The following is an 18,723-nucleotide window of genomic DNA, read 5'->3' as shown; positions in this document are numbered from 1 at the left end:
TAGTATTCCTTATCTACCCGTTAAATAACCGTATTGAAGTAATCATTAATTCATTAATGACTTCCACATCAGCAGGGTTCAGTCTAGTCCAGAACAGTTTGTTAGATTGAGTTCCAGATCAGCGGGGTTCAGTCTAGTCCAGGAGAACAGGTTGTTAGATTGAGTTCCAGATCAGCGGGGTTCAGTCTAGTCCAGGAGAACGGGTTGTTAGATTGAGTTCCACATCCGCAGGGTTCAGTCTAGTCCAGAACAGTTTGTTAGATTGACTTCCACATCAGCAGGGTTCAGTCTAGTCCAGAACAGTTTGTTAGATTGAGTTCCAGATCAGCGGGGTTCAGTCTAGTCCAGAAGAACAGGTTGTTAGATTGAGTTCCACATCAGCAGGGTTCAGTCTTGTCCAGAACAGGTTGTTAGATTGTTTGGTTTGTCTTCCTCTTTCAGAGCAGCTAGTAAATGTCAAGTAGTATTTATTATGAAACATTCTCCCACCGAGAAGCTGTTCAACACAACGTATTGACAACCTTAAAGTGACTGTGTCGTCTGTCTCTGAACCTCAATTTCACAGTTTGTTGCTAAAGTAGTGCATCGTTTGGCTTCACCACAGCTGTCTGTTAGAGAGAGTCAGAGTTCAGTTGGAAGCCCAGGTGGCTCCTGGTTATTGGGAGTCAGAGTTCAGTTGAAAGCCCAGGTGGCTCCTGGTTATTGGGAGTCAGAGAGTTCAGTTGGAAGCCCAGGTGTCTCCAGGTTACATGGTTGGAAGCCCAGGTGTCTCCAGGTTACATGGTAGGAAGCCCAGGTGTCTCCAGGTAACATGGTTGGAAGCCCAGGTGTCTCCAGGTTACATGGTAGGAAGCCCAGGTGTCTCCAGGTTACATGGTTGGAAGCCCAGGTGTCTCCAGGTAACATGGTTGGAAGCCCAGGTGTCTCCAGGTTACATGGTTGGAAGCCCAGGTGTCTCCAGGTTACATGGTAGGAAGCCCAGGTGTCTCCAGGTTACATGGTAGGAAGCCCAGGTGTCTCCAGGTAACATGGTTGGAAGCCCAGGTGTCTCCAGGTAACATGGTTGGAAGCCCAGGTGTCTCCAGGTTACATGGTTGGAAGCCCAGGTGTCTCCAGGTAACATGGTTGGAAGCCCAGGTGTCTCCAGGTTACATGGTTGGAAGCCCAGGTGTCTCCAGGTTACATGGTAGTTCTCTTTAACAATGTTATTGCCAATAGAAGAAGAAAAGTGACCCATTCATGTTTCCAGGATGGGAAGGCACTTTGGTGACAAGACTCTGAAATTACACCCTATCCCCTCATCAGGGAATTAGGTGCCATTTGGGACACACACTAACAGGAATATGTACTGAGCTGGTCTGTCATCGTTGTGGCAGATGAGTGTGTGTTTTAACTTCCTGGTCTGTCATCGTTGTGGCAGATGAGTGTGTGTGTGTTTTAACTTCCTGGTCTGTCATCGTTGTGGCAGATGAGTGTGTGTGTGTTTTAACTTCCTGGTCTGTCATCGTTGTGGCAGATGAGTGTGTGTGTGTTTTAACTTCCTGGTCTGTCATCGTTGTGGCAGATGAGTGTGTGTGTGTTTTAACTTCCTGGTCTGTCATCGTTGTGGCAGATGAGTGAGTGTGTGTTTTAACTTCCTGGTCTGTCATCGTTGTGGCAGATGAGTGTGTGTGTGTTTTAACTTCCTGGTCTGTCATCGTTGTGGCAGATGAGTGTGTGTGTGTTTTAACTTCCTGGTCTGTCATCGTTGTGGCAGATGAGTGTGTGTGTGTTTTAACTTCCTGGTCTGTCATCGTTGTGGCAGATGAGTGTGTGTGTGTTTTAACTTCCTGGTCTGTCATCGTTGTGGCAGATGAGTAAGTGTGTGTTTTAACTTCCTGGTCTGTCATCGTTGTGGCAGATGAGTGAGTGTGTGTTTTAACTTCCTGGTCTGTCATCGTTGTGGCAGATGAGTGTGTGTGTGTTTTAACTTCCTGGTCTGTCATCGTTGTGGCAGATGAGTGTGTGTGTGTTTTAACTTCCTGGTCTGTCATCGTTGTGGCAGATGAGTGTGTGTGTGTTTTAACTTCCTGGTCTGTCATCGTTGTGGCAGATGAGTGTGTGTTTTAACTTCCTGGTCTGTCATCGTTGTGGCAGATGAGTGTGTGTGTGTTTTAACTTCCTGGTCTGTCATCGTTGTGGCAGATGTGTGTGTGTTTTAACTTCCTGGTCTGTCATCGTTGTGGCAGATGAGTGTGTGTGTGTTTTAACTTCCTGGTCTGTCATCGTTGTGGCAGATGAGTGTGTGTGTGTTTTAACTTCCTGGTCTGTCATCGTTGTGGCAGATGAGTGTGTGTGTGTTTTAACTTCCTGGTCTTTGGGTTGTGCATCTTATCTACAAATCGTCTCTGAATGTAAAAACGGAGGTTTTATCCAAGAAGGTTGTGTTTCCCAGGCCACTGAAAGACACAAACATAAAACAAATGTATTTAGTTACATATGCTTGTATATCGAGTAACATAAGTACATTATTCAATAATCAAGTTAATTAGATTCCTTGTTCTTAGACATTAAGCCTGTATACACTTATATAAACATCATCAAGTCCTTGAAATGAGGGAAATTCAAAATAATTTATATTCAACGAAAGACCCACATGTTGTTTTACATTGAATATGCTTAGTGGCATACCGCCGTCTGTGAGAATAGTTCAATGTTTTTAACGAGTGTCTGTACTGTCTGGGTATCATCTGGGGGGGGGTCTTACCAGCGGCCTCCTCAGTTTGACCTCTCTTCTTAGTTCTGTTTCTTGTCTTTCTCCGCTTCCTGTGCCACTCCAGCCAACACCAAGGCCGCTGCTTCCTGTGCCACCTCCAACACAACCACCGGAACACCTGGAAAACAACACACACAAGAAATCAATGCCTGGCGGGTCGTGTGTGTGTGTGTGTGTGTGAAGTGAATGTGTGACATTCCAACATGAACGGCCTTCGTGACATTGAACTATTAGCATAGAACAACAAAGACCGAGCAGAGAGCCCTAGAGTCAAACCTCTCTCTGGTGAATAACCTGCTTATAGGGTGCGTGTCCAGCCATGCAAACAGCATTCACCACAGAGAGAGAGAGTTATGCAACTCCTGACAGTAGCACATGCAACTGAAGGGGTGGGTCCTCTCTCTCTCTCTCTCTCTCTCTCTCTCTCTCTCTCTCTCTCTCTCTCTCTCTCTCTCTCTCTCTCTCTCTCTCTCTCTCTCTCTCTCTCTCTCTCTCTCTCTCTCTCTCTCTCTCTCTCTCTCTCTCTCTCTCTCTCTCTCTCTCTCTCTCTCTCTCTCTCTCTCTCTCTCTCTCTCTCTCTCTCTCTCTCTCTCTCTCTCTCTCTCTCTCTCTCTCTCTCTCTCTCTCTCTCTCCCTAAAAAGGACAGTTTGTTCTTTCTGTGTTTGGAGAGTGGAGGGGCATACGGACGGACAGACAGACTAGGAACCACTGGAGAGCTCTACTACTCACTCTGCATGTCTGGTTAAGTACCGACGGACGGACGGACAGAGAGAGAGAGAGTGTAGGGGCTGAGGTCTGGGGATAGATCAGACAGACAGCCAGCCAGCCAGCCAGCCAATCACTGGAGAGCTCTACTACTCACTCTGCATGTCTAGTTAAGTAGTGACAGTTATCCAGGTATCCTTAGTGACAGAGACAGACGGACCACTGTCTGATACCTCCTCCTAGTCAGGGAGGGTGTCTGATACCTCCTCCTAGTCAGGGAGGGTGTCTGATACCTCCTCCTAGTCAGTGAGGGTGTCTGATACCTCCTCCTAGTCAGGGAGGGTGTCTGATACCTCCCCCTAGTCAGTGAGGGTGTCGGATCCCTCCTGCTAGTCAGGGAGGGTGTCTGATACCTCCTCCTAGTCAGGGAGGGTGTCTGATACCTCCTCCTAGTCAGTGAGGGTGTCTGATACCTCCTCCTAGTCAGTGAGGGTGTCTGATACCTCCTCCTAGTCAGTGAGGGTGTCTGATACCTCCTCCGAGTCAGTGAGGGTGTCTGATGCCTCCTCCTAGTCAGGGAGGGTGTCTGATACCTCCTCCTAGTCAGTGAGGGTGCCTGATACCTCCTCCTAGTCAGTGAGGGTGTCTGATACCTCCTCCGAGTCAGTGAGGGTGTCTGATGCCTCCTCCTAGTCAGTGAGGGTGTCTGATACCTCCTCCTAGTCAGTGAGGGTGTCTAAATACCTCCTCCTAGTCAGTGAGGGTGTCTGATACCTCCTCCTAGTCAGTGAGGGTGTCTGATACCTCCTCCTAGTCAGTGAGGGTGTCTGATACCTCCTCCTAGTCAGTGAGGGTGTCTGATACCTCCTCCTAGTCAGGGAGGGTGTCTGATACCTCCTCCTAGTCAGTGAGGGTGTCTGATACCTCCTCCTAGTCAGTGAGGGTGTCTGATACCTCCTCCCTAGTCAGGGAGGGTGTCTGATACCTCCTCCTAGTCAGTGAGGGTGTCTGATACCTCCTCCTAGTCAGTGAGGGTGCCTGATACCTCCTCCTAGTCAGGGAGGGTGTCTGATACCTCCTCCTAGTCAGTGAGGGTGTCTGATACCTCCTCCTAGTCAGTGAGGGTGTAGGATACATCTTGGTAACCAGTGAGGTAAGGAGACTATGGAGACCTTGGGGGATATGCTACGTTTGTGAGAATACATTTCACCTATTTATAGACTCCGTACAACAGTCTGTGGGTGAGTCAATACGCTGGTAATATGCTGGTCTGTTGGTCTGAACACGCTCACCCTCTCTCCCCACATCACACGCTCACCCTCTCTCCCCACATCACACGCTCACCCTCTCTCCCCACATCACACGCTCACCCTCTCTCCCCACATCACACGCTCACCCTCTCTCCCCACATCACACGCTCACCCTCTCTCCCCACATCACACGCTCACTCTCTCTCCCCACATCACACGCTCACCCTCTCTCCCCACATCACACGCTCACTCTCTCTCCCCACATCACACGCTCACCCTCTCTCCCCACATCACACGCTCACCCTCTCTCCCCACATCTCACGCTCACCCTCTCTCCCCACATCTCACGCTCACCGTCTCTCTCCTCACATCACACGGTCTCTCCCTCTCTCCCCACATCACACGCTCACCCTCTCTCCCCACATCACACGCTCACCCTCTCTCCCCACATCACACGCTCACCCTCTCTCCCCACATCTCACGCTCACCCTCTCTCCCCACATCACACCGTCTCTCCCTCTCTCACCACATCTCACGCTCACCGTCTCTCCCCACATCACACGCTCACCGTCTCTCCCAACATCACACCGTCTCTCCCCACATCACACCGTCTCTCCCCACATCACACCGTCTCACCCTCTCTCCCCACATCACACGCTCACCCTCTCTCCCCACATCTCACGCTCACCCTCTCTCCCCACATCACACCGTCTCTCCCTCTCTCCCCACATCACACGCTCACCGTCTCTCCCAACATCACACCGTCTCTCCCCACACCTCACCTTCTCTCCCCACATCACACGCTCACCCTCTCTCCCCACATCACACCGTCTCTCCCCACATCACACGCTCACCGTCTCTCCCCACATCACACCGTCTCTCCCCACATCACACCGTCTCTCCCCACATCACACCGTCTCTCCCCACATCACACCGTCTCTCCCCACATCACACGCTCACCCTCTCTCCCCACATCACACGCACACCCTCTCTCCCCACATCACACGCTCACCCTCTCTCCCCACATCACACGCTCACCCTCTCTCCCCACATCACACGCTCACCCTCTCTCCCCACATCACACGCTCACCCTCTCTCCCCACATCACACGCACACCCTCTCTCCCCACATCACACGCACACCCTCTCTCCCCACATCACACGCACACCCTCTCTCCCCACATCACACGCTCACCCTCTCTCCCCACATCCACGCTCACCCTCTCTCCCCACATCACACGCTCACCCTCTCTCCCCACATCACACGCTCACCCTCTCTCCCCACATCACACGCACACCCTCTCTCCCACATCACACGCTCACCCTCTCTGCCCACATCACACGCTCACCCTCTCTCCCCACATCACACGCTCACCCTCTCTCCCCACATCACACGCTCACCCTCTCTCCCCACATCACACGCTCACCCTCTCTCCCCACATCTCACGCTCACCCTCTCTCCCCACATCTCACGCTCACCGTCTCCCCCACATCACACGGTCTCTCCCTCTCTCCCCACATCACACGCTCACCCTCTCTCCCCACATCACACGCTCACCCTCTCTCCCCACATCACACGCTCACCCTCTCTCCCCACATCACACACCCCCTCTCCCCACATCTCACGCTCTCCCTCTCTCCCCACATCACACCGTCTCTCCCTCTCTCCCCACATCTCACGCTCACCGTCTCTCCCCACATCACACGCTCACCGTCTCTCCCAACTTCACACCGTCTCTCCCCACATCACACCGTCTCTCCCCACATCACACCGTCTCTCCCTCTCTCCCCACATCACACGCTCACCCTCTCTCCCCACATCACACAGTCTCTCCCCACATCACACCGTCTCTCCCCACATCACACCGTCTCTCCCCACATCACACCGTCTCTCCTCTCTCCCCACATCACACGCTCACCCTCTCTCCCCACATCACACCGTCTCTCCCCACATCACACCGTCTCTCCCCACATCACACGCTCACCCTCTCTCCCCACATCACACCGTCTCTCCCCACATCACACGCTCACCGTCTCTCCCCACATCACACGCTCACCGTCTCTCCCCCACATCACACCGTCTCTCCCCACATCACACGCTCACCCTCTCTCCCCACATCACACGCTCACCCTCTCTCCCCACATCACACGCACACCCTCTCTCCCCACATCACACGCTCACCCTCTCTCCCCACATCACACGCTCACCCTCTCTCCCCACATCACACGCACACCCTCTCTCCCCACATCACACGCTCACCCTCTCTCCCCACATCACACGCTCACCCTCTCTCCCCACATCACACGCACACCCTCTCTCCCCACATCACACGCTCACCCTCTCTGCCCACATCACACGCTCACCCTCTCTCCCCACATCACACGCTCACTCTCTCTCCCCACATCACACGCTCACCCTCTCTCCCCACATCACACGCTCACCCTCTCTCCCCACATCTCACGCTCACCCTCTCTCCCCACATCTCACGCTCACCGTCTCCCCCCACATCACACGGTCTCTCCCTCTCTCCCCACATCACACGCTCACCCTCTCTCCCCACATCACACGCTCACCCTCTCTCCCCACATCACACGCTCACCCTCTCTCCCCACATCACACGCTCACCCCCTCTCCCCACATCTCACGCTCTCCCTCTCTCCCCACATCACACCGTCTCTCCCTCTCTCCCCACATCTCACGCTCACCGTCTCTCCCACATCACACGCTCACCGTCTCTCCCAACTTCACACCGTCTCTCCCCACATCACACCGTCTCTCCCCACATCACACCGTCTCTCCCTCTCTCCCCACATCACACGCTCACCCTCTCTCCCCACATCACACAGTCTCTCCCCACATCACACCGTCTCTCCCCACATCACACCGTCTCTCCCCACATCACACCGTCTCTCCCTCTCTCCCCACATCACACGCTCACCCTCTCTCCCCACATCACACCGTCTCTCCCCACATCACACCGTCTCTCCCCACATCACACGCTCACCCTCTCTCCCCACATCACACCGTCTCTCCCCACATCACACGCTCACCGTCTCTCCCACATCACACGCTCACCGTCTCTCCCCACATCACACCGTCTCTCCCCACATCACACGCTCACCCTCTCTCCCCACATCACACGCTCACCCTCTCTCCCCACATCACACGCACACCCTCTCTCCCCACATCACACGCTCACCCTCTCTCCCCACATCACACGCTCACCCTCTCTCCCCACATCACACGCACACCCTCTCTCCCCACATCACACGCTCACCTCTCTCCCCACATCACACGCTCACCCTCTCTCCCCACATCACACGCTGACCATCTCTCCCCACATCACATGCTCACCATCTCACCCTCTCTCCCCACATCACACGCTCACCCTCTCTCCCCACATCACACGCTCACCCTCTCTCCCCACATCACACGCTCACCCTCTCTCCCCACATCACACGCTGACCATCTCTCCCCACATCACATGCTCACCATCTCACCCTCTCTCCCCACATCACACGCTCACCCTCTCTCCCCACATCACACGCTCACCCTCTCTCCCCACATCACACGCTCACCCTCTCTCCCCACATCACACGCTGACCATCTCTCCCCACATCACATGCTCACCATCTCACCCTCTCTCCCCACATCACACGCTCACCCTCTCTCCCCACATCACACGCTCACCCTCTCTCCCCACATCACACGCTCACCCTCTCTCCCCACATCACACGCTCACCCTCTCTCCCCACATCACACGCTCACCCTCTCTCCCCACATCACACGCTCACCCTCTCTCCCACATCACACGCTCACCCTCTCTCCCCACATCACACGCTCACCCTCTCTCCCCACATCACACGCTCACCCTCTCTCCCCACATCACACGCTCACCCTCTCTCCCCACATCACACGCTCACCGTCTCTCCCCACATCACACGCTCACCGTCTCTCCCCACATCACACGCTCACCCTCTCTCCCCACATCACACCGTCTCCCCCCACATCACACGCTCACTGTCTCTCCCCACATCTCACGCTCACCGTCTCTCCCCACATCACACGCTCACCCTCTCTCCCCACATCACACGCTCACCCTCTCTCCCCACATCACACGCTCACCGTCTCTCCCCGCATCACACGCTCACCGTCTCTCCCCACATCACACCGTCTCTCCCCACATCTCACATCTCACCGTCTCTCCCCACATCACACCGTCTCTCCCCACATCACACGCTCACCGTCTCTCCCCACATCTCACGCTCACCGTCTCTCTCCACATCACACGCTCACCGTCTCTCCCCACATCTCACGCTCACCGTCTCTCTCCACATCACACGGTCACCGTCTCTCCCCACATCTCACCATCTCTCCCCACGCTCACCATCTCACCCCACATCTCACGCTGACCATCTCTACCCACATCTCACGCTCACCATCTCACCATCTCTCCCCAAATCTCTCGCTCACCATCTCACCATCTCTCCCCAAATCTCACGCTCACCATCTCACCATCGCTCCCCACATCTCACGCTGACAATCTCTCCCCACATCTCAAGCTCACTGTCTCACCATCTCTCCCCACATCACACGCTGACCATCTCACCATCTCTCCCCACATCACACGCTGACCATCTCACCATCTCTCCCCACATCACACGCTGACCATCTCACCATCTCTCCCCACATCTCACGCTGACCATCTCACCTTCTCTCCCCACATCTCACGCTGACCATCTCTCCCCACATCTCACGCTGACCATCTCTCCCCACATCTCACGCTCACCATCTCACCCCAAATCTCACGCTCACTATCTCACCATCGCTCCCCACATCTCACGCTCACCGTCTCACCATCTCTCCCCACATCTCACGCTGACCATCTCTCCCCACATCTCACGCTCACCATCTCTCCCCACATCTCACGCTCACCATCTCACCCCACATCTCACGCTGACCATCTCTCCCCACATCTCACGCTGACCATCTCTCCCCACATCTCACGCTGACCATCTCTTCCCACATCTCACGCTGACCATCTCTCCCCACATCTCACGCTCACCATCTCACCATCTCTCCCCACATCTCACCATCACCGTCTCTCCCCACATCTCACGCTCACCGTCTCTCCCCACATCTCACGCTCACCATCTCTCCCCACATCTCACGCTGACCATCTCTCCCCACATCTCACGCTCACCATCTCTCCCCACATCTCACGCTCACCGTCTCTCCCCACATCTCATGCTCACCGTCTCTCCCCGCATCTCACCCTCTCTCCCCACGTCTCACCGTCTCTCCCCGCATCTCACCCTCTCTCCCCGCGTCTCACCGTCTCTCCCCGCATCTCACCATCTCTCCCAACATCTCACGCTCACCATCTCACGCTCACCATCTCTCCCCACATCTCACGCTCACCATCTCACCATCTCTCCCCACATCTCACGCTCACCGTCTCTCCCCGCATCTCACCCTCTCTCCTCGCGTCTCACCGTCTCTCCCCACGTCTCACCGTCTCTCCCCGCATCTCACCCTCTCTCCCCGCGTCTCACCGTCTCTCCCCGCATCTCACCGTCTCTCCCCGCATCTCACCCTCTCTCCCCGCGTCTCACCCTCTCTCCCCGCATCTCACCATCTCTCCCAACATCTCACGCTCACCATCTCTCCCCACATCTCACGCTCACCATCTCTCCATCTCTCCCCACATCTCACGCTCGCCGTCTCTCCCCGCATCTCACCCTGTCTCCCCGCGTCTCACCGTCTCTCCCCGCGTCTCACCGTCTCTCCCCGCGTCTCCCCGCGTCTCACCGTCTCTCCCCGCGTCTCACCGTCTCTCCCCGCGTCTCACCGTCTCTCACCCTCGTCTCACCGTCTCTCACCGTCTCTCCCCGTCTCTCCCCACATCTCACCCTCTCTCCCCACGTCTCATCCTCTCTCCCCGCGTCTAACCCCGCGTCTCACCGTCTCTCCCCGCATCTCACCCTCTCTCCCCGCGTCTCACCCTCTCTCCCCGCGTCTCACCCTCTCTCCCCGCATCTCACCGTCTCTCCCCGCATCTCACCGTCTCTCCCCGCATCTCACGCTCAACGTTTCTCCCCGCATCCCACGCTCAACGTCTCTCCCCGCGTCTCACCCTCTCTCCCCGCGTCTCCCCGTCTTTCCCCGCGTCTCTCCCCGCCTCTCTCCCCGCATCTCTCCCCGCATCTCTCCCCGCGTCTCTCCCCGCCTCTCCCCGCGTCTCTCCCTCTCTCCCCGCGTCTCTCCCTCTCTCCCCGCGTCTCTCCCTCTCTCCCCGCGTCTCACCGTCTCTCCCCACATCTCACCCTCTCTCCCCACGTCTCATCCTCTCTCCCCGCGTCTCACCGTCTCTCCCCGCGTCTCACCCTCTCTCCCCGCGTCTTACCCTCTCTCCCCGCATCTCACCGTCTCTCCCCGCATCTCACCGTCTCTCCCCGCATCTCACGCTCAACGTCTCTCCCCGCATCCCACGCTCACCCTCTCTCCCCGCGTCTCACCCTCTCTCCCCGCGTCTCCCCGTCTTTCCCCGCGTCTCTCCCCGTCTCTCTCCCCGCATCTCTCCCCGCGTCTCTCCCCGCCTCTCCCCGCGTCTCTCCCTCTCTCCCCGCGTCTCTCCCTCTCTCCCCGCGTCTCTCCCTCTCTCCCCGCGTCTCACCGTCTCTCCCCACATCTCACCCTCTCTCCCCACGTCTCATCCTCTCTCCCCGCGTCTCACCCCGCGTCTCACCGTCTCTCCCCGCGTCTCACCCTCTCTCCCCGCGTCTTACCCTCTCTCCCCGCATCTCACCGTCTCTCCCCGCATCTCACCGTCTCTCCCCGCATCTCACGCTCAACGTCTCTCCCCGCATCCCACGCTCACCCTCTCTCCCCGCGTCTCACCCTCTCTGCCCGCGTCTCACCCTCTCTCCCCGCGTCTCTCCGCGTCTCTCCCTCTCTCCCCACGTCTCTCCCTCTCTCCCCGCGTCTCTCCCTCTCTCCCCGCGTCTCTCCCTCTCTCCCCGCGTCTCACCCTCTCTCCCCGCCTCTCACCCTCTCTCCCCGCGTCTCACCCTCTCTCCCCGCGTCTCACGCTCACCCTCTCTCCCCGCGTCTCACCGTCTCTCCCCGCATCTCACCGTCTCTCCCCGCATCTCACCCTCTCTCCCCGCATCTCACCGTCTCAGTCTCTCCCGCGTCTCACCGCCTCTCAACGTCTCTCCCCGCGTCTCACCATCTCTCCCCGCATCTCACCGTTTCCCCCGCGTCTCACCGCTTCTCACCGCGTCTCACCGTCTCTCACTGCATCTCCCCGCGTCTCACCGTCTCTCCCCGCGTCTCACCGTCTCTCCCCGTCTCTCCACACGTCTCACCCTCTCTCCCCGCGTCTCACCCTCTCTCCCCGCGTCTCACCCTCTCTTCCCGCGTCTCACTCTCAGTCTCTCCCCGCGTCTGACCGTCTCACCCCGCGTCTCTCCCCGCGTCTCACCGTCTCTCACCGTCCCTCCCCACATCTCACCGTCTCTCCCCGCGTCTCACCGTCTCTCCCCGCGTCTCACCGTCTCTCCCCGCGTCTCACCGTCTCTCCCCGCGTCTCACCGTCTCTCCCCGCATCTCACCGTCTCTCCCCGCATCTCACCGTCTCTCCCCGCATCTCACCATCTCTCCCCGCATCTCACAGTCTCTCCCCGCATCTCACGCTCACCGTCTCTCCCCACATCTCATCTCACGTTCACCGTCTCTCCCCACATCTCATGCTCACCATCTCTCCCCACATCTCATCTCATGATTCTCACCGCCTCTCACTGCATCTCCCCGTCTCTCCCCGCGTCTCACCGGCTCTCCCCGCGTCTCACCGTCTCTCCCCGCGTCTCACCGTCTCTCCCCGCGTCTCACCGTCTCTCCCCGCGTCTCACCCTCTCTTCCCGCGTCTCACTCTCTCAGTCTCTCCCCACATCTCACGCTCACCGTCTCTCCCCACATCTCATCTCACGCTCACCGTCTCTCCACACATCTCATCTCACGTTCACCGTCTCTCCCCACATCTCATCTCACGTTCACAGTCTCTCCCCGCATCTCACGCTCACCGTCTCTCCCCACATCTCACGCTCACCGTCTCTCCCCACATCTCATCTCACGCTCACCGTCTCTCCACACATCTCATCTCACGTTCACCGTCTCTCCCCACATCTCATCTCACGTTCACAGTCTCTCCCCGCATCTCACGTTCACAGTCTCTCCCCGCATCTCACGCTCACCGTCTCTCCCCACATCTCACGCTCACCGTCTCTCCCCACATCTCATCTCACGCTCACCGTCTCTCCCCACATCTCATCTCACGCTCACCGTCTCTCCCCACATCTCATCTCACGTTCACCGTCTCTCCCCACATCTCATCTCACGCTCACCGTCTCTCCCCGCATCTCACGCTCAACGTTTCTCCCCGCATCCCACGCTCAACGTCTCTCCCCGCGTCTCACCCTCTCTCCCCGCGTCTCACCGTCTCTCCCCGCGTCTCTCCCCGCCTCTCTCCCCGCGTCTCTCCCCGCGTCTCTCCCCGCGTCTCTCCCCGCGTCTCTCCCTCTCTCCCCGCGTCTCTCCCTCTCCCCGCGTCTCTCCCTCTCTCCCCGCGTCTCACCCTCTCTCACCGTCTCTCCCCGTCTCTCCCCACATCTCACCCTCTCTCCCCGCGTCTCATCCTCTCTCCCCGCGTCTCACCCCGCGTCTCACCGTCTCTCCCCGCGTCTCACCCTCTCTCCCCGCGTCTTACCCTCTCTCCCCGCGTCTCACCCTCTCTCCCCGCATCTCACCGTCTCTCCCCGCATCTCACCGTCTCTCCCCGCATCTCACGCTCAGCGTCTCTCCCCGCATCCCACGCTCACCCTCTCTCCCCGCGTCTCACCCTCTCTCCCCGCGTCTCACCCTCTCTCCCCGCGTCTCACCCTCTCTCCCCGCGTCTCACCCTCTCTCCCCGCGTCTCACCCTCTCTCCCCGCGTCTCACCCTCTCTCCCCGCGTCTCACCCTCTCTCCCCGCGTCTCACCGTCTCTCCCCGCGTCTCACCGTCTCTCCCCGCGTCTCACCGTCTCTCCCCGCGTCTCACCGTCTCTCCCCGCATCTCACCGTCTCTCCCCGCATCTCACGCTCAACGTCTCTCCCCGCGTCTCAACGTCTCTCCCCGCGTCTCACCGTCTCTCCCCGCGTCTCACCGTCTCTCCCCGCGTCTCACCGTCTCTCCCCGCGTCTCACCGTCACTCCCCGCGTCTCACCGTCACTCCCCGCGTCTCACCCTCTCTCCCCGCGTCTCACCCTCTCTCCCGCGTCTCACCCTCTCTCCCCCGTCTCACCGTCACTCCCCGCGTCTCACCGTCTCTCCCCGCGTCTCACCGTCTCTCCCGCCTCTCTCCCCGCGTCTCTCCCTCTCTCCCCGCGTCTCTCCCTCTCTCCCGCGTCTCTCCCTCTCTCCCCCGCGTCTCACCCTCTCTCCCCGCGTCTCACCCTCTCTCCCCGCGTCTCACCCTCTCTCCCCGCGTCTCACCCTCTCTCCCCGCGTCTCACCCTCTCTCCCCGCGTCTCACGCTCACCCCTCTCCCCGCGTCTCACCGTCTCTCCCCGCATCTCACCGTCTCTCCCCGCATCTCACCCTCTCTCCCCGCGTCTCACCGTCTCAGTCTCTCCCGCGTCTCACCGCCTCTCAACGTCTCTCCCCGCGTCTCACCGTCTCTCCCCGCATCTCACCGTTTCCCCCCGCGTCTCACCGCTTCTCACCGCGTCTCACCGTCTCTCACTGCATCTCCCCGTCTCTCCCCGCGTCTCACCGGCTCTCCCCGCGTCTCACCGTCTCTCCCCATCTCTCCCCGCGTCTCACCCTCTCTCCCCGCGTCTCACCCTCTCTCCCCGCGTCTCACCCTCTCTCCCCGCGTCTCACCCTCTCTTCCCGCGTCTCACTCTCTCAGTCTCTCCCCGCGTCTGACCGTCTCACCCCGCGTCTCTCCCCGCGTCTCACCGTCCCTCCCCACATCTCACCGTCTCTCCCCGCGTCTCACCGTCTCTCCCCGCGTCTCACCGTCTCTCCCCGCGTCTCACCGTCTCTCCCCGCGTCTCACCGTCTCTCCCCGCATCTCACCGTCTCTCCCCGCATCTCACCGTCTCTCCCCGCATCTCACCGTCTCTCCCCGCATCTCACCGTCTCTCCCCGCATCTCAGTCTCCCCGCATCTCACGCTCACCGTCTCTCCCCACATCTCATCTCACGCTCACCGTCTCTCCACACATCTCATCTCACGTTCACCGTCTCTCCCCACATCTCATGCTCACCATCTCTCCCCACATCTCATCTCATGATTCTCACCGCCTCTCACTGCATCTCCCCGTCTCTCCCCGCGTCTCACCGTCTCTCCCCGCGTCTCACCGTCTCTCCCCGCGTCTCACCCTCTCTCCCCGCGTCTCACCCTCTCTTCCCGCGTCTCACTCTCTCAGTCTCTCCCCACATCTCACGCTCACCGTCTCTCCCCACATCTCATCTCACGCTCACCGTCTCTCCACACATCTCATCTCACGTTCACCGTCTCTCCCCACATCTCATCTCACGTTCACAGTCTCTCCCCGCATCTCATGCTCACCGTCTCTCCCCACATCTCACGCTCACCGTCTCTCCCCACATCTCATCTCACGCTCACCGTCTCTCCCCACATCTCATGCTCACCATCTCTCCCCACATCTCATCTCATGATTCTCACCGCCTCTCACTGCATCTCCCCGTCTCTCCCCGCGTCTCACCGGCTCTCCCCGCGTCTCACCGTCTCTCCCCGCGTCTCACCGTCTCTCCCCGCGTCTCACCGTCTCTCCCCGCGTCTCACCCTCTCTTCCCGCGTCTCACTCTCTCAGTCTCTCCCCACATCTCACGCTCACCGTCTCTCCCCACATCTCATCTCACGCTCACCGTCTCTCCACACATCTCATCTCACGTTCACCGTCTCTCCCCACATCTCATCTCACGTTCACAGTCTCTCCCCGCATCTCACGCTCACCGTCTCTCCCCACATCTCACGCTCACCGTCTCTCCCACATCTCATCTCACGCTCACCGTCTCTCCCCACATCTCATCTCACGCTCACCGTCTCTCCCCACATCTCATCTCACGTTCACCGTCTCTCCCCACATCTCATCTCACGCTCACCGTCTCTCCCCACATCTCACGCTCACCGCCTCTCCCCACATCTCACGCTCACCGCCTCTCCCCACATCTCACGCTCACCGCCTCTCCCCACATCTCACGCTCACCGCCTCTCCCCACATCTCACGCTCACCGCCTCTCCCCACATCTCACGCTCACCGCCTCTCCCCACATCATGCATGTTTGCAGCGATGTCTTCTCAGCTATTTGTGCCTGTGGCAGGGGAGGACCAACCATTTTCCAGATAAGCCTGATCCGGCAGGCTACAACAGGCTGACTGACACACCTTATTTAGGTCAGGAGAGACAGGTGTTCTAGGTAACATATCAATTTAGTGAATCTATGAGCTGGAAGAACAATCATAACCTCCCTGGGGCTAATCAGGACAATAAATGGCAGCCATTTTGCTCTGTGGAATTTAATTGTCCCTCAGTACAAATCAGTTGGTGCTGTGTTACTGAGGTGAAATGTGACCACCCCAGAATCGCAATGCAACTATTTGTGAGCCTGGTAAATACACCATAGTAAGACAGGGTTGACGGTTTAAATATGTAGAGTGATTTTGTCCGTGAGAATGAAGCGTTAAAGGAGGAGTACATACCATCAATCTCTGGGATTGAGATAGCAGGAGTAGGCGGGGCCACAGGAGCAGGGGTGGCTGGTGTTAGCTCTGGGGCAGGAGTAGGCGGGGCCACAGGAGCAGGGGTGGCTGGTGTTAGCTCTGGGGCAGGGGTAGGGGCGTCTGAGGGAGCAGGAGCAAGGGCGGCTGGTGTTAGCTCAGGGGCGGCTTCGGGAGCAGGGGTAGGAGTCTCTACTACAGGCTCTGGGGCTGGAGCTGTCACCTCACCTGGGGCCTCCACTGGTCCTGGGGCCTCCACTAGTCCTGGGGCCTCCACTAGTCCTGGGGCCTCCACTAGTCCTGGGGCCTCCACTAGTCCTGGGGCCTCCACTGGCTCATTGGCAACGGCTGCTACAGGGGCCTCCACAGCCACAGGGGTGGTTATTGGCTCTGCTGCAGGCTCAGCAGCAACAACAAGGTCAGTTATGGGGCCACTGGGTGCAGGGGCCTCCACAGCGGGGGCCCCCTCTGGGACAGCGGCCACAGGCTCAGCAGCAGGGGTTACAGGCTCAGGGACAGCGGCCACAGGGGCTGGAGCATCTTTGGTCTCCGCTGTCGGGGCTGGAGCTGGGGTCTCCGCTGTCGGGGCTGGAGCTGGGGTCTCCGCTGTCGGGGCTGGAGCTGGGGTCTCCGCTGTCGGGGCTGGAGCTGGGGTCTCCGCTGTCGGGGCTGGAGCTGGGGTCTCCGCTGTCGGGGCTGGGGTCTCCGCTGTCGGGGCTGGAGCTGCCTCTGGGACAGTTTCAGCCACCTCGACTGGGGCAGCAGCTTCCACAGGTGCAGCTGCCTCGACCAGGGTAGCCACCTCCACTGCAGCTCCAGTTTCAACAACAGGGGCCTCCTCAGACACCACTGTCTCAGCAGGAGCCTCTGCCACAGGAGCGTCCTCAACCACGACAGACTCAACAGGGGCCGCCACCTCCACTGGGACCCCAGCCTCTACTAAGCCCACAGCCTCTGAAGGGACCTCTGCATCTACGGCTGCAGCCTCAGCAGGGTCTTCAGGGGGAACCTCTGGCTCGGCTGCAGCCAGCATCTCCAGGACCTGGTCCTCCTCCCATCCAGACCCCATGGTCTCCAGGGCCTCTGAGGCCATGATGACGGGTTCCTCAGAGTCATCAGTCAGGGCACTCTGGACAGGAAGCTGCATCTGGTCAGCGATGGTCTCCGTGTCCTCCGAGATGTGACCATTCCCGACAACTGGAATAAAAACACAGAAAAACGTGGAGGTTCATGAGAGAAATGTATTTCTAGGTTTAACCTGACATCTGACAACAGATCCACCTGTAACGTTCCTGATAGAAGATCACAGCAAAACGTTTCCCCACTTTATTGAATTCCAAACATTGGTTAACTAAGTTGAACGAATGAAGGATCACTGTGCTTCTACACCTGCATTGCTTGCTGTTTGGGGTTTTAGGCTGGGTTTCTGTACAGCACTTTGAGATATCAGCTGATGTACGAAGGGCTATATAAATAAATTTGATTTGATCTGATAGGCTTGAATGCCTGAAATTCAAGCAATTATGACTTATCAGCATTGACCCTGTGTCTGTGTTGTCATGAAACATCTTCAGACACATGCAGCACTCTGCTACGGTAACACCTAAAACATTCCATAGTAACTCCTGCTAACCCAATCCATGATCTACTGCCACGGTAACACCTAAAACATTCCATAGTAACTCCTGCTAACCCAATCCATGATCTACTGCCACGGTAACACCTAAAACATTCCATAGTAACTCCTGCTAACCCAATCCATGAGCTACTGCCACAGCCAACTAAAGAAAAGATTGTGCAACTGACAGAGATGAGAGGTTTAAAGCTCAGTAAGGAGACGCAAGGTTAACATAGTATTGATCTGAAACGCGGTCAGTATTGACCTGAAACGGTCCATATTGATCTGAAACGCGGTCCGTATTGATCTGAAACGCGGTCCGTATTGATCTGAAACGCGGTCCGTATTGATCTGAAACGCGGTCCGTATTGATCTGAAACGCGGTCCGTATTGATCTGAAACGCGGTCCGTATTGATCTGAAACGCGGTCCGTATTGATCTGAAACGCGGTCAGTATTGACCTGAAACGCGGTCCGTATTGATCTGAAACGGTCAGTATTGACCTGAAACGCGGTCCGTATTGATCTGAAACGCGGTCAGTATTGATCTGAAACGCGGTCCATATTGACCTGAAACGCGGTCCGTATTGATCTGAAACGCGGTC

General features: G+C 57.7%; 1 protein-coding gene across 1 annotated transcript; it reads right to left on the bottom strand.

Moving 5' to 3' along the window:
• Positions 1-1,907: 1,907 nt before the first annotated feature.
• Positions 1,908-17,763, bottom strand: LOC135521067 (skin secretory protein xP2-like). The gene is made up of 3 exons (XM_064947002.1): positions 16,484-17,763; positions 2,747-2,873; positions 1,908-2,438 (listed from the first exon to the last, which is right to left on the bottom strand). The coding sequence occupies exons 1-2, from the start codon at positions 17,646-17,648 to the stop codon at positions 2,776-2,778; spliced, it is 1,263 nt and encodes a 420-aa protein (XP_064803074.1). The 5' UTR covers positions 17,649-17,763; the 3' UTR covers positions 1,908-2,438; positions 2,747-2,775.
• Between the last annotated feature and the right edge of the window lie 960 nt (positions 17,764-18,723).

Source organism: Oncorhynchus masou, chromosome 29 (assembly GCF_036934945.1).
Source record: "Oncorhynchus masou masou isolate Uvic2021 chromosome 29, UVic_Omas_1.1, whole genome shotgun sequence".
Classification (NCBI taxonomy): domain Eukaryota; kingdom Metazoa; phylum Chordata; class Actinopteri; order Salmoniformes; family Salmonidae; genus Oncorhynchus; species Oncorhynchus masou.
Note: the sequence above shows the minus strand (reverse complement) of the source record. Positions and strands in the feature narration are given on the sequence as shown.

What these genes read in the sequence shown, in the direction of transcription:
- LOC135521067 (XM_064947002.1), bottom strand. Translation starts at nt 17,648, where the DNA reads ATGCAGCTTCCTGTCCAGAGTGCCCTGACTGATGACTCTGAGGAACCC. An exon ending in CTCAATCCCAGAGATTGATG is followed by an intron (nt 2,874 to 16,483) that starts GTATGTACTCCT and finishes GTTGTTTTCCAG; the next exon opens with GTGTTCCGGTGGTTGTGTTG.